At 36.8% G+C, this 15,537-nt stretch overlaps 1 protein-coding gene across 1 annotated transcript in view; it reads right to left on the bottom strand.

Annotated features, from left to right (window-relative positions):
- NUBPL (NUBP iron-sulfur cluster assembly factor, mitochondrial) overlaps window positions 1-15,537 on the bottom strand; it is a gene marked incomplete at both ends in the record, with an annotated part of 77,987 nt that overhangs the window by 22,784 nt on the left and 39,666 nt on the right. Inside the window, one exon of the mRNA XM_079536761.1 lies at window positions 8,294-8,387. Coding sequence (XP_079392887.1) covers window positions 8,294-8,387 — 94 coding nt within the window. The remainder of the gene's footprint in view (window positions 1-8,293; window positions 8,388-15,537) is intronic.

Here is a 15,537-nt window from a genome sequence, read left to right as displayed (position 1 = left end):
TTAAGGTTTGCATTAGACACCTTGGATTGCAAGGCACAAAGTGGTATCTCATCAACCCTTTGATACAGTCTATTTGAACCCAAGCAAACCCCATGGGCTTTCTTTCAAGGAAGAGGAAAAAAAAAACAGGCAAGTCTAAAAAACAGCTAAGTTTACAAGATCTACCTTAGGATGAGAAGAACCACTCTCAAATAGATTCCTTGTGTTGTTCCCCTGCCCCTCTCCAGTATTTACAAATGCAGAACTCATAACCAGGCTATGACTCCCCCCACCAACATTAGATTAATGTCTAGATGATATCACCCTGATTTTTACTAACTTAGTAAATAACATCAACCAGAAAACCTGTGGAGTGAGAAGTAAGAGTCCAGGAAGACTGACAGAGTTCTGAGAGAAAAAGATACAGAAAGTTATACTACATCTCTCTAACAATCACGCCTGTTGATACACAGGCACCAAACACTCTTGCAGACGCACATCCACATAGCTGCCACAGCCTGATCTGACTGCAACACTCATTTATTTTTTGTAGCTTTTGTTACATCTTCCACTGCGTCAATTTTAAACATCCAGGCAAGACTTACAAGTTATAAATAGCCTAATGAACCTGAATCATCTCTATTGCAGATCTTCACAGGCTCTCTTGCTTTCTGTTGAACTTCTTGTTATTTCATTGATAAAATATGCCTACAGTTATAGCACACAGTTTACACTTGAAGATGCAGAACAAGCTATTGCAAGAACAAAGACTAGTTTTTGCTAAGATTTCAGCTGGCAATGCTTAAAGTTGTACTAACACTGAAAACATGCCCATCTCCTTGGGTGAACTGCGTAAAGGAATTCCTTCAGCTTCTGCATGCAACATTCTCATTGCAACTAGTAACATGAAAAAACCATTAGCATGACTTTCCTTGAGACTCATAACTCAGCTCAGGACTGTCCTGAAGGCTGGATCCTGGCTGCGTCCCACTTCCAGCTTACATCTGTCAACTACAATTTTTTGACAACAGTAACAAACTACTTTATTGTACAACCTACAGTTATATGAATACAATCATCAATCCATAAAGAGCCAATGTTGTGATTGAAGGTTTTCTTGCTGTTCTCTTTTAATCCATCCAAAATTTATGCCTTTTTGCTTTCCTGCAGTTATTTAAAATATCCGAATATAGCATGAAAGAAAGACTAAATCTCCAAGGTCACCTGAAAAAAGTATAAAAATGCGATACTAAAAATATTTGCCATTCAAAAACAGATGAAGTAAAATTTACCATTATCAAAAATCAAGATGACTTCCACAAAGAATCTTCAAAAATTTACCATAGAAATGAACAATGCACTTCCTACATAAAAGAGGAAAGAAAGCTCAAAAATTGAGAAAAACATTGTGCATCATTGTTAGATTAAAAGGAAAGAAGATCAGATGCCTTACAACCGTGATTTGCATCAAAGAAAGATTTTCAACAAGGGGCAAATAGACACTTGCACAAAGAGCAGTGACAGAATACAGATACACCTCCCATCAAAGTATCTGCTACACACAACTTGCATGGCTACACTGGTTGGGGTTTTTTTTGATCATCTCTCTTCAGGAAAGAGAGGAAAATGGTGTCATACCTGCTCAGATTGCATTTTTTATTAATATAAGATGGCTCCTTTTCCCCCACAATTCTTTTTTCTGCTAATACCACCAATAATTTTTTTTTTTTTTTTTTTTTTTTTTTTTTTTAAGATCATTAACATTGTTTTCTTTTTAAAATTATTTGAAAAATCTTTCTTCCCCCACCTCCCCCCGCCCCCTTTTTAATGCTTCTTTCTGAACAGACACTCTGTTTATTAACTGGAACTTCCTGTTCTTGTACATTATTATATAGTAAGGCAGATCCAGTCCTGTCTGCATGGGGTTTACATGGCAATGTTTTGATGTCAAATGATTTGCAGGGGTGCCTCTGTGAGCAGAGTCCAGCAGTGCCCCATGTCAGATCAGAGCCAGCTCCAGCTGCTCCCAAGGGGACTTGCCACTGACAGAGCTGAGCAATGAGCAACACTGCGTGTGCCTCTGGCACAGCAGATTTGAGAAAGGGAGAAACTACTGTGGGTGAGAAAATGTGACAAAAACCACCCTGCAGCCACCAAGGTCAGCTCAGAAGAAGGGCAGGAGGCGCTCTAGACAGAGAGCAGAAGTTCCTTCCTGCACAGGAGAGGCCCATGGAGGAACAGGTTGTCCACCTGCAGCCCATGGGCACCATGCAGATTTCCACGTGCAGCCATAGAGGAGCCCACAGCATCGCAGTAGATGGTGTGGAGGAAGTATAGCCCATGGAGAGCACCTGCAGGAGCAGTTCCAGGCTGGAGCTGCAGCCCATACAAAGGAGTCTGCAGCGGAGGGCTGGGGGAGCTGCTGCCCACATGGACCTGCGCTGCAGCAGTCCACTCCTGAAGGATGGGCCCCATGGTACAGAGCCATGCTGGAGCAGTACTTGAAAAACTGCAGCCTGTGGGAAACCTAAGCAGGATCAGTTCAGGGGCATGATCCCATAGGAGGCACATTAAGCTGAAGCAGGGGCAGAAAGACCATGAAGAAACAGCAGAGATGAAGCATTATGGACTAATCACAGCCCCCTACCACTACTACCTACTACACAACCTACCTACTCCTCTTTTACTGTGTACCACTAGGAGAAGGAGGTGGGAGAGGATGGATTACAGAGGAAAGTGATTTTAGCATGCTTTTTGTTTTTCACTGTTCTAGTCTGTTAGCAATAGGCAATAATTCTATCTCCCTCCCACTGTTGAGTATGTTTTGCCCATGACAATAATTGGTGAGCAACCTCTGCATACTCTCCACCCTTGAGCCTTTTTCCATGGTATTTTCTCCCTCTGTTCCTTTAGGGGGGAGTAATGGGGGTTGGGGGGTGATGCAGTGAGTTCAGTTGGCTGTCACTGTGAAACCACCACAGAGGCACGCACTGCTGTAACAGTCTACAAGCTGTCTACAAGGCTGCATCTCTGGTCTGCGTGGTACTGCAATAAATATGAATATTTTGGTTCAGCAGTTTGGCACATAGCAGTTAATAATATGCTTTCAGAATTAATGAAAACAAGTTGGTAATATACCTCTACCATTCCTTCCTCAATTTACACTTTTGAACAACAAAAAAAATATTGCTACGACTTTTAATTAGTAAAAATATACTTTTCTTTTGTTTGTTTTTAAGTCAGTAAAAATCCTATTTATCACAATTTTCTAATAATTCCTTTTTGTCATAAAATTCCTTTGGTAAACATTCAGTAAATATCCAAAGACAACATTCAGGAGTTGATTAAGATCTGTGTTTTGGTGAAAAACTGTAGTCATTAGGAAAACTACACAATTTGCAGGATAAAGCAACAAAAAAATGGTGGGATCTGTGTGCTGTATAGGTTTAAAATGTAAAAGGTGATGGATGCCATTCCCTGTATGGCTAGCAATGACAATGCTTCTTTTTTTATGGAACTTGAAACAAAACAAAATAGTATTCACATTGCTTTTCACTTTGCTTATCTCAACTAATAATCTTCTCTAACTTTCAACAGCAACCTTTTTAAAGCTTTTAATAATAAGCTTGTTATAATAACATATGCTTTGTGTGGAGAAAAAATGTTACTTTTGAAAGATTGCAAAATTAATGCACTGAAATAAAACAATGCCTTTTACCATTAGGTCTCCTGTATAAATTCACCAATGTATCAAGTAAAAGACTGTTCAGCAAGATGTGAAATTCTTGGTTTGCCTCAGCCCCCTTCCTACTGACCAGCTGTATATTTCTAATGGCTTTCACTGCCATGGCATCTTGAGGTCCATAGGAAAAAAAAAGTCTTATGACAAAGTTTAGCAAATGAAATGACAATTCCAATATTAACCTAGAGCCAGATGTCAATTGAGACAGTGTCATCTCTAAAGCTGTCAAGCTGCCACATTTGACTAACACTAACTTCACTTTAACATTAATAAAGAACGGTCAACACGCAGACTAACACAGTTAACAGCTTCCACAATTCAGCTTCTGAAGGAGGAAGAAGTGCTTGTGTTAACAGGGCACAGGAACCCTTTTACAACAGGTACTTTCTCCTACCCATGCATTAAGCAGCAACAGGTCACAAACAAAACCTTTCTGTCCAAGCTGATCTAGGATTTCTATGTGGAAAACAGACTGGCATCTGAAGAAAGAAGCCAGAGTGAAACAAAAACATCTTCCATGTTTCTAAGTAATCATTTCTCATCTGCTAGTTTATTGAATGTAAGCATGAAAAAAGCTACAGGTGATTAATGAACAGTATGCTAAATAAGATAACTGCTTGTAAGGTGACTAAGAATTATAAAACAAAAAAAAAAAAAAAATCACAATAGTTACCTTGGTTGTCATATTTTAAAGAATAACTGCACACACACAAAGCTGCCATTTCAACTGAAATTGCATGAGGCTGATATTCTCTTTAACGATGATCAAAATTAAAATATATATTTTGTTGTACTATGTATGCCTCTAACCTTTCTGCAAAGGAAATATCAGGAGTTGTGACGCAGGATAAAAAGTTATTCTAACATTAAGACACAGTACCCTATCACACATCCCATAGGTTCATCTCTTATTGACCAGTGTTGCAATGCTACAGATTTACATGTCACATCTGAACAACCCTCCCCTCTGCCATTGCTCTTTGTCACACCCACAGAAAAACTTGGTCAAGTAACTGGCAAAAAAATTCATGCAGGTTCTGAAAATTTATTTAGAGAAAATATTTTTTTTCCTACACTGTTCCTAGGAAGCCACAGACAAGTAATGAAAACATAATGCAAATACTGTATCTCACATATGCATGCATGCAAATCAAAGTACAACTTTCATGCAAACTAGATAATGCACTTCTGAATGTACTTAACTAGGATATATACACTGTCTCTGAGGAAAGAAAAATTATCCTGCTAATACCATGACTGTCCAAGTATTCTCAAAGGAATAACAAAGAACAAGAAAACTGAAGCGGAAACAGAACAGCACAACAACTACTTTCTGTAAAACTAAAAAATAAACAAAACAAAGAGAGCACATTGTTTGGAAACATGAATTGCAAATGAAGATGGAGCTCATTAAAAAAAAAAAAAAAAAGCAGAATCCTGTAAGCTGCTCTAAAGACATCAGCATTGAGATCTGCGACACTATCTTCTGAACCCTTGAAAGCAAAAATGCTGAAGGAGGTAAAGGTATGCTAAACAAGGCTATGGAGCCTTGAATCTGCAGCAACCAATTAACCAGAGTAAAAAAGAAAAAAAGTACAGTCAAATTTGTAATACAAAAAAAGAAGCACTTCCAAAAAGAATGAAAAATACCCACAACAGACAGCAGGGGAAATTCTATATAAATTGCTAAATTGTAATCCATGTTAGAACACGTGGATTTATAAGTCTTAATCACTGTCTGCGATGCCTGTCTTATTCAAAAACAATAGACTTATTTTTACACTAGTTGAATGTAAAAGAGTTGACCTCAGCTAACACGCTGTACTACACCAACCAAACTGAAATGCAAATGTAAACTGATGGCATCGTTTCTAATTTTATGAAGTTCAGATTGAAGAAGTAACAAGATGAACTGAGCAACTGAGGTAGGGATGTGATTTTAGAACTTAACATGCAATCTTCAGCTAGGAGGTTGTAAAAAACAAACAAACAAATCAGTCTTAAAAATTTAAAAAACACCCTATAGTTCATAGTTTGAAGAGGCATGGGAAAGGAATTATTCTCCCTTATGGCACGTAAAGAGAATCTGTACTGCTTGTTCTTGGTTTTAAGTAGTTTCTTTTATCTTAATTCAACATCTTGTCTATTTCGTCTTAGCTCAAAATTGAAAAGGTATGAAAACCACATGCTTATGACAACTGTATTTAACTGAAAACTTACTCAAATATTGAATTAAAAAAATGAATAAATATTTACTCTTAGTTCTTCAATTTGTTACACTCACACAAAAATAAGAACATTGCTATCAGCAAAAAAATCTTTTTTAAACATCTGTTACTTTCTGAGAAGCCCCATTAGGAAAAAAAAAATTCATCTAAATTAAGGTTTCCATTTACTGATGCAGTATATCAATTAGAAACGACTTGTGATCTTCCATAAACATACTTCAACGCAACTTAGAAAACTAGGAAATGCAGGACTAAAGCGTGTTCTAACACCACTCTTCCGTAAGAGAAGACAGTGCAGTAGCACCACAACCAGGGACACTTCTAAAGGCAGTATAGAATTCTGGGGAAAAATGGCATAAAATCTCAAGAAGATCAAGGATCTATTGATCTCTTTGTGAATGAAAAGCAATCAATAGTATAACACCATATATTAAAACAACTCATAATGTACACCTCTTGGATTTCATAGTTTTACTGCCTTTACAAACAAGATTTAATGTGAAATTCTATCTCACCAAAAACTTCGTGCCACTGTCACACTACACATCATTGCTAAAAACCTTTATAGTAAAAAGCCCTCCTGATCTGCTACCAGTACTCTGAAAGTAATGCCTACTTTATTATGCTGGCTGACGACATCACAGGCAAATTTTGATTGGATGGCAGTAGAAGCTGAACATTACCACCAGTATTCCATTACATTTTGTTGCTGTACGAGAGATGGCAGTAGAGGGGCACTCTGACAAAATGGCATCTAACATGGAAGTGAAGAAAAGGTGTGGAACTGAATTACTTCATGAGGAAAAAATTGCAGCCACTGACATTCTCATCAATGCTTTCTGAATGTTAATGGAGACCAAGCAGTGAATGTGAGCACAATGAGGCAGTTGGTGGTGCATTTATGCACTGGCAACAGCTGGTCACCTCCTCTAGTGCAGACCTGTATGAGCATGGCATGCAGGCTCTTATTCACAGCTGGCAAAAATGCCTTTCTAAAGGTGGTGACTGTTGAAGAATAGTCTTTGGTAGCTGAGAATTTGCTCTATCAAGTAATGTCATTGTGATGATCTTTGTAGCTGTTGTAGTTTCCATGAAGATAAACAGGAGACATTAATTTTGTACTGACCTATGCAATGTGCACTAAGTTCCAATACCAAGAGTTGGTCTTAATGATGTTTGTGGGTCCCTTCCAACTCACGATATCTACGATTCTTTGAGAAAATGGGCTTGACTCATGATTTTCTTCTCATCATACATTTGAGGTCACAAATAAGCAAAAACAATAGAAGACTCACACTTCTTAAGTAAAAAAAAAATCATTAAATCCTTTCTCACAATTCTGTTGATTTGTAACCTTTCACCACTCAACACAACCACAGAGAGCAGAGTAAACCCCCTGAGATAATTAACAATTTGGGGGCAACAGCATCACAGCTGGATTAACATTTGAGTTTCATATGTCAAAACATTTAGGTTTTTCTAAACTTGACATCATGGAAGCTTGTGAGATATCACATAGCTTTAGCACTGGATGTAACTTTTTCAGACATTCAAGCTTGTAGATATATGAGTAACTATCATTACCACACAAGACTGCACCTTACAAGATAAACATACTATTTGCCTGATTTTAAAATGACTCCCTTCATCCCACTAAGTTCTTAATATTCGTTAGACAGGTTACTACCAATTGCTTTTGTTGAAGTATGTCAGACGGGTAAGACCATTACACTCTATCAGATCTCATGAGATGCTAAGCAGATCCTTTCACAAGCAGTATTTCTAACTCCTGCTTACACCAATGGGATTAGAAGGCAATCTATATATCTCAAGACTGATTTGTCAAAGTTCGTACCACCTACAAAAATTCAAATTCGTAACACAAGAGGAAAATTAATGCATCAGTGCATTACAGTGCTGCACAGTTTAACTGAATACATGCTGTGCATTAACAGCATTGCCAGCTTCTAATTAAAAAGCAATCATGAAGAAAAACAATGTTATTGTATTAACATTAATATGTAGCAGCTAGAGACAAAGGAACTACTTTTCTGTATTAGCCTCAACAGTCTTCTGCACACCTGCCTTTCTTTCCAGAATACTGAAATAGTTGACTTCTCAATCTTTAAGAAACTTAGCTCAAAAGAATGCAACACAATCTCAATATAGACATGCTAAAAATCCCTGGCAGTACTTTTTCCCATCACTAAACTACTGACACAATAGTTACTTAGTATGTTATAAAAACAATGAACAGAATTTTTACCATCATTATTAAAAATGACTTCTCTAACGCTACCAGACTTAATTTCAAATCTCAGAAACAGTCTTACGATGCACATACCTGCAATTGGAATATTCTGCGAGATTGACAGCTGTACATCTCCAGTCCCAGGTGGCATATCAATTACCAAATAGTCCAGTTGACCCCAGTCAACCTAGAAGAAAACGATAAAATATATGTTGGAGTTTTGAAGGGTTTTTATTTAAGGCACTCTGAAGGACACAAGGACTGAAATAAAACATGCTATGTAGAACAGGTAAACCCAAGGACACCACAAAGAATGATACGGAGACAGTGTCATTTGTTGTGAAACAAATACTGCTTAGGAACTATTTCCATCAATTTTTGACGAATTTTGCTTACTACTTATCAATTCTTTGAAATTATGTACAATCTCCTCATCAATCCTTTTTTGGTTCTTTCTGCGGTTATTCATGCATGGAGAACTGGTGCATGGTACTGAATGTGCTGCTATTTACTAGAAAAATAGCTGTTTATTAACAAAAATGATTTGTTCAATCGAAGTCACCAGGTATAATACACAGATCTACAATGTATATAAGACATCACAGAATAAATCAAGACTAATGGGGCATCAAATGAAAGTGATGAAAGGTCCTAGGCTCAAATTCCGGAATTGCTGTGATTATTTATGTTCTTGACCAGTACAGACTTCCTGGTGAGCTAAATAACTCTCCTTGAAATACTGGCTACTTTAACGCTCATTCTCTGTAAGCTCCAATGCAGGGGAGCTGTTGAACAATGAAGCCCCTCCTAACCCAGGAAAGGAAATAGTACTACTCCATTTTATGTAAAGCCAAGCTACGCTTTGCCTAAACATTTCCCAGTGGCTAACTAAGCCTCAAGAGACCCATGATTTTAAGCTTCAAGAGACCCACGATTTGACTCTGACACAGTGTAGGTTAATACTCTTCCTAGCCAGCAATAGTGATATGAGGTCTTTAGTCTCTGCAGTACGGAAGCTTTAGAAATCATAGCCACATTAAAAACAATGAAGATGCATAAATGTCTCCCCTCACTCTTCTTGTCCACACAGACAATGCGATTAGATGCTGTATATGATTCAAACTACAGATGCAGTCTATGACCTCCACTAAATAAGAAAATGCCAAACAAAAACAGAATTTCATCTTTTTTATTTTGCACATTTCCTTAGCGTCAACTGAACTGCAAAAGCAATTGCCATTTTTGCCTGTTGCCTGTTACTGTTCTGGAGTGTCAGACTTTCTCAAGGGAATGTTTACTGAGTCTTTGTACAGATGAAGATGCTGGAGAAGCACAAATGACACTAAATCCAGCCCACGAATACAATGTAGCAGTCCAGCAAGAAACAGAATGGTTCATGGCTGACTGATAAAGACAGAAGATTTCAAAGCACTTCCTGGAAAAGGTGGACGGGTAAGGTGAGTTACCAAATCTTACTCTCGGCATCTAAATTAGGACTCCGAATTGATATCAGGCCCTCCTCCCTTTCCTCGTTTCCTTTACAAACGCTGCAGGAACATTAAATAGTGCCAAAGACCATTTCTAGCTAAACAGAAAATGCTACTTTTTTAACCACAGCAAACACTGCATATTCTTTTTTACATTTGGTGTTGATCTATATTATAATACTATAAATATTTTGTCAGTGAAAATGACCTGTGCTGAGCATATTTCTTAAGTAATTAACATTCATAATCATATCAAGATTATAATTCCAAGGAAAAATCTCACTTATGTGCAGAAGTGTACACCCTAAACATAAGCATGAGATACAGAAGCTAGACTATTTTGAATATGTATCATTTTTACTTATTTTTATCTTGTTTTTTAATTAGCAATATTAATTACGTAGCAGTGCTTGAAGATGTCTCCTTTTCCAGATAAAATTACCTCTGCTCACATGAAGGCATGAAATTTAAATTTCTATGTTTCTTAATCAAAAATTAACTATTACAAAGGTGACAAATTGAAAGGTTATTGATACAGATGCTATAAAACAGCAGTAGCTTACAGCAAGAGAAAAGTCAAAGTCCTTTAAGATCTTCAGCTAAACACATCTGCCATAAAAAGGTGCATATTTAAATATACAAGAATAGAGCCTTCACAATAATCACAGCTATTTTGAACAATAAAGTAGTGAGTGTTTAGTTCATACAAAGGATTACATCAAAATGACTTTTTTCCCTTGTGCCTTTATAATGCATGATCCTGGCATCCTTTGTTAAGCCCAAATTTACCAGTCCACTCATCATGTTCTCCTTCCTTAAATCCTTCTGTGGAAACTTCAAATAAACTCATTTTTTGCCTTCTGCCTTGCAGCAAGATGCAGTCCTGAAATACGTGCAACTGTCCATCCCAACTATTATTCTGACTCTCTTACCTAGTCTGCCAAAACCAGCTATGGTTGTAGAAAAGCTTAGATACTGAGCAGTTTCTAGTTCTTTACTACATAAGCTCAGCTTCAAGCATCACCTCAAAGAATATTGCAAAATAGTTAAAAAAAACAAAACAAAACAACAACAACAAAAAAAAGACAACCTTTACCACCTTTACCAGGGATGAGTGAATAAGCTGTTTTCAAAATTCACTTTGTAGAATGGGAGAAAGAGTACAGAAATTTGAATGTATCAGTTATCTGCCTCAACCTTACTTAGTAAGTGACCCCGTAACAAGAATTTCCTGGATTGTATTATAAGTAATGATTTTTGTTCAAGTTATAAACCTCTGTGAACAGATGTTAACAATGGAATTTTAAGCACATGGTGAACCTCATGGTAAATCTCATTGCTAGGCAACAGAAAAAAATACTCTTAGCACACAGGGCAATTACATTATAACGCTTTAGTAGTTTATGGCACTGAAATCACCTTATTTCTTTATTTTCTTCAAATTAATGGATTGAAAAAATTATAGCAGAACACAATTTGATGAAGATAATTCCTATAAATCTGACAAGAAAAAAAAAAAGGAGAAAGTACACCAATATAGCAGCAGTGTAAAGGACATTTTGCACATTTTACACAGACATTTTACACAGTAGCAGCAAGACAGGCTCCTGTCATGCTAGATCAAAACCAAAACAAGAAATGTATCTAGAAATGCACATGCTGAATATGTACCAGAATCATCCTCCAAACAACTTAGAATTGCATCAGTACAACTGCTGGAAGTTGGATACCAAACTGGACTGGAAAACTGCTCTTTATTAAAAATATATATATATTTTTAAATTGTTAAAAAGATCTAAGCTAGTGTTTTTGCCTGGGAGTGAACAATATCCTGTAGCCAGTATGGATCTATTCAGACGCAGGCTGGAGAATTCTGCACCTCACCACATTTCACTCTGCAGACTTCCACTTACTGCAGAATAGGAAAGTGATGAACATTGGAGTTCGGTTTCTTCTCCAACACTCCCACAGGAGTAATGCAATACGACAGGCTTTTATTAAACACGTTACTGAATATAATTTGGAAGGTGTAACTATTCATTATAGAAATGCACACACTATTAAATGAGGAAAAAAAAATACAAGTCTTTTACTAAATATTGATAAAACAGAAAAAAAAGAAAGAGAGACATTTAATTAACTTAAAATTGCAACATATAATCATAGGAGTGGCATTCTGAAGTCTCTTACTGACATTATTTCAACATTATTAAAATGGTATGTATAATCAAGCTGTGATGTAAAACACAAATTTGAATGCAAATCCTGTTTATATGCAAGAATTTATCAACCCAGGATCACCAGTCCTCATGTTCTGTGGTTCTAAGTGTGCCTGCATGCAAATGTCCTTACATACAAGTAAGTGAGCTCAGCTTAACAGCACTTTACACTAAAGGAGTTTCTTTTGCAAGCATTAAGCAGACAGCAGTTACAAAAGCCTGCCTTGCAGCATCTGTAACCTGTCAGCACCTCCACCGATGTCTAAGAGTGCTAAAACCTTCAATGTTCTAATATATACTGTGTGCAAAACATTTCAAACCATAGAAATATAATTTTGCTTTCCTTAAGTACATCATTCATCTTTTTTTAAAAAAGCCTTGACATTTATTGTTAAGCAACATAATTAAGTGCCATGTGCTTCTGTGTTTTTTCCCTTGCTCAGAAACACCATGAATGCTTCCATGTAAATTACTTGAATCAATCACTGTTTATGTGACAATTCATAATCAAAGCACCAGATACGCATTTTGAGCAAGGGTTCCAAGTAGCAAGACAAACCTCAGAGTATAGAAAAAAATATGGCATTCTGTTGAAGAATTAAGCCCGAGAATCCTGTGTGCATTAGGTAAAAGTGACAGAATATTAGCAAAGAAGAAGGATTGCTGCTTGTGGTTTTGAAGTAATCCTGGTGTTTGGTAAATAACAGAAGATATTATTTATTTGTTCTTACTAAGAGGAATACATGCAGAGTTTCAATCAAGCAGCACTGCAGGTGCAGACTTGGCAGCAGTCAGCCAAGCTCTGAACACCAGTATCAGAAAAGTTAAAAGCTACATTGCAGACAGCCTAAGGTCTATTCCTGCCTGCCTCCCCACCTCCTAACCACTGTGTTGGGTATATATACGTGATTTAGTGCAGGCAAACAGCTGAACAGAACAAGGCTCAGAAAATTTGTTGTAAACTCAGAATGACTATGTACAGAAGTTTTCATATATCTGTTAATACATGAAACAAACATTAAAAATTAATTCCCAGAAAATTTACTTAAGTAGTCTGTCAAAGACATATAGACAGTGGGGATTAAAATGCAGCTTCACGTTACATGAAAACAGATTATTCATAGTATGATAAAACTTACAATACTGTAATTAAAAAGTACCTATACTCACGAATATTTGATAAACTAAAGAACAGGAGATGCTCAGTCCTACAGAAACTTTCTCTCCACTACTGAAATAATCACTTGCACCATAGCAGCTTCTTACACTATAGCAGGAGATTCCACAGTGCTTAATGCAACTTGACACTTTCTGAATGAAGAACACTGCTACTCTGACTTGTCCTATGAAGCTTAACCAATCTTGAAGACTTGCAATTTAACACCACAAAAAACCAATGCACTGCAGTAATTCAAATTCCCTCTAAGGTATTTTTAAGCAGTCACTTTTTCTTTTGCCAAAGTTTGGAGAGAAATTGGGGTGAAGTCCAAGAACAGTTTTCTCCAATGATTTCTGTAAGGAGTAGGAAATTCTCCTATTCTTCTCAAATATAAACTTGAAGTGCCTAGAAATCAGAGCTGTGTTCAAGTCAACCACTGAAATGGGAACTGGCCTCCTACTCTCTGATTGTTTTTTTTTTTGTTGGTGGTGGTGGTTGTGGTGGTTTTTTTTGTTTGTTTTTTTGTTTTTTTTTTTTTTTTTTAAACACAGCATTAAGATCTGAAGGCAGATGAAGAATATGATGCAGTAAGCCTGAAGTTTCTGTCACCCTCACCAATACAACCTACAGGTTAACCCACCTAAATTATCACATCCCAGAAGACACAATAACAACAAGTTTGAGGATAGGGACACCAGGCTCCTACCCAACCACAGGAAGACCAACCAAGGCTGCAGCCTCAGAGGCACTGAGATGTAGAGCAGTTTGACATGTCCTCAAGAATCTGTGGCTGGTCACTGGAGATAAGTGAAAAGGAGTAGCTGCATGCATATCCACAACAATTACTGGAGAATTACTGGAGATAGCACCAGCAATATTGTTTATAAAAATTTCCCACTACATTTGAGTTACTACTATGGAAGAGCCTTTGTGAGATGAAACTCTTATTTCACAGTGATTCAAAACATTTGCTCTCTAAAAGAAGACAGTTTGAGAAACAAACTGTGTTATGCAGTCAGTCTTGAGATTGATCATTCTGCTGCTGCTCTCTATCCTTGACCCACAAACAGCCTGTACTATATAACACAGAACACTTTTCTTCAGAAATATACCTTCTTCCTGTTCAATGATATAAAATTGTCTGCAGCTCAGCTTCTCAATAATGATGTTCAGAAAATAATTGTGGAGACAATTTTCCCTTCTTATGCCTTTCAGCAATAAAGTTAAGCAAAAAAAAATAAATTAACATAAACCTAAACAAATTGGAAGAAAGTGAGTTAGTATCACATCATCCAATTACACTTATAACCAGGTTGGTGCAATTGCTTTACAGATATCACCTAAACAATTAAGCCTCTTAGAGCTCTGCCTAAGCACAGAGGGACATCAGCATTATTTAACCATCAGTCCCAAAGTTAACAAACCACTTCTGAGGCAGTGTTATTAGGAATCCATTTCAGCTCCTAAGATTTACATATGCTGTCTGCATAATAGATACCAAACGGGAAAAATTTATTAAACCAACCCTCCACATATAATTTAGCCAGTATTTCTCTAATGATGTTAAAAGCTGACGTATAATTCAAGATTGAAAGCCTAAGCTATACAACAGAAAGCTATTTGCCTAACAGCCTTTAAAAGTCATTCCACTTCTTCAAACTTCAGTTTATATTCTGATTTTAAAAAGTAACTCTTCATTTATTAATAGGTTAATACAGGCACAATTCTGCAACTCACTGAGAAGCTGATTTTACATTAGTACCTAAACTGAAAAATATTAAATTTAAAAAGTCAAAAAATCCTGTTAAGCGTATAATGCTTTTTTGTACAGAAATCAGGATTTCAGGACACAAGTCTTAAAGACCTTCAAGAAAAAACATAACAGAAGAAAAATAACATCATATATGTTGTTCAGATCACTGAAGATGCTGCTGAAGAAAGCTCTCCAATATTACCATAAAGAGAGTAATATAAGAATTGGAAAAGAATCAATTAGCTGTAGATCACTGAACTGAGGCCAGAGATAGTAAATCTCAATATAGAGCTAGATTTTCTGTCTGTTGAGATGTTATCTAACCTCAGAATAAGCAGCCTTGAGTTGAAACATTGATTTTCAGCAATAAAATGTTACACGCATATGTTTTAGAATAACCTGCTTTCCCACAAACATTGACAAAACTCTACTGTCCAAACTTTTACGTACTTAAAATTCACAAGCATATGCTCCCTAGTCACTGAATTCTGAATAGTCTACCCTTGCTAATGAAAACAGCATTGGACTCTACTCAGCTTACCCTGGAGTACAATAATCAATGCATCCAACAAGAAACAAGAAATAACAGCAAGGCCACATAATAAGTATACGGAACCTTTCACTTCCACAGGAAGACTCGAGGGGATGAGAGAGTGAAGAGAGTATAAGTGAGAACACAGGCAAGAGCAAGCAAAATCCCTGACTCACTGGGATTCTTA

This window comes from Tetrao urogallus, assembly GCF_951394365.1.
Source record: "Tetrao urogallus genome assembly, chromosome: 6".
Taxonomy (NCBI): domain Eukaryota; kingdom Metazoa; phylum Chordata; class Aves; order Galliformes; family Phasianidae; genus Tetrao; species Tetrao urogallus.
This window is presented reverse-complemented; position numbering and strand designations above follow the sequence as displayed.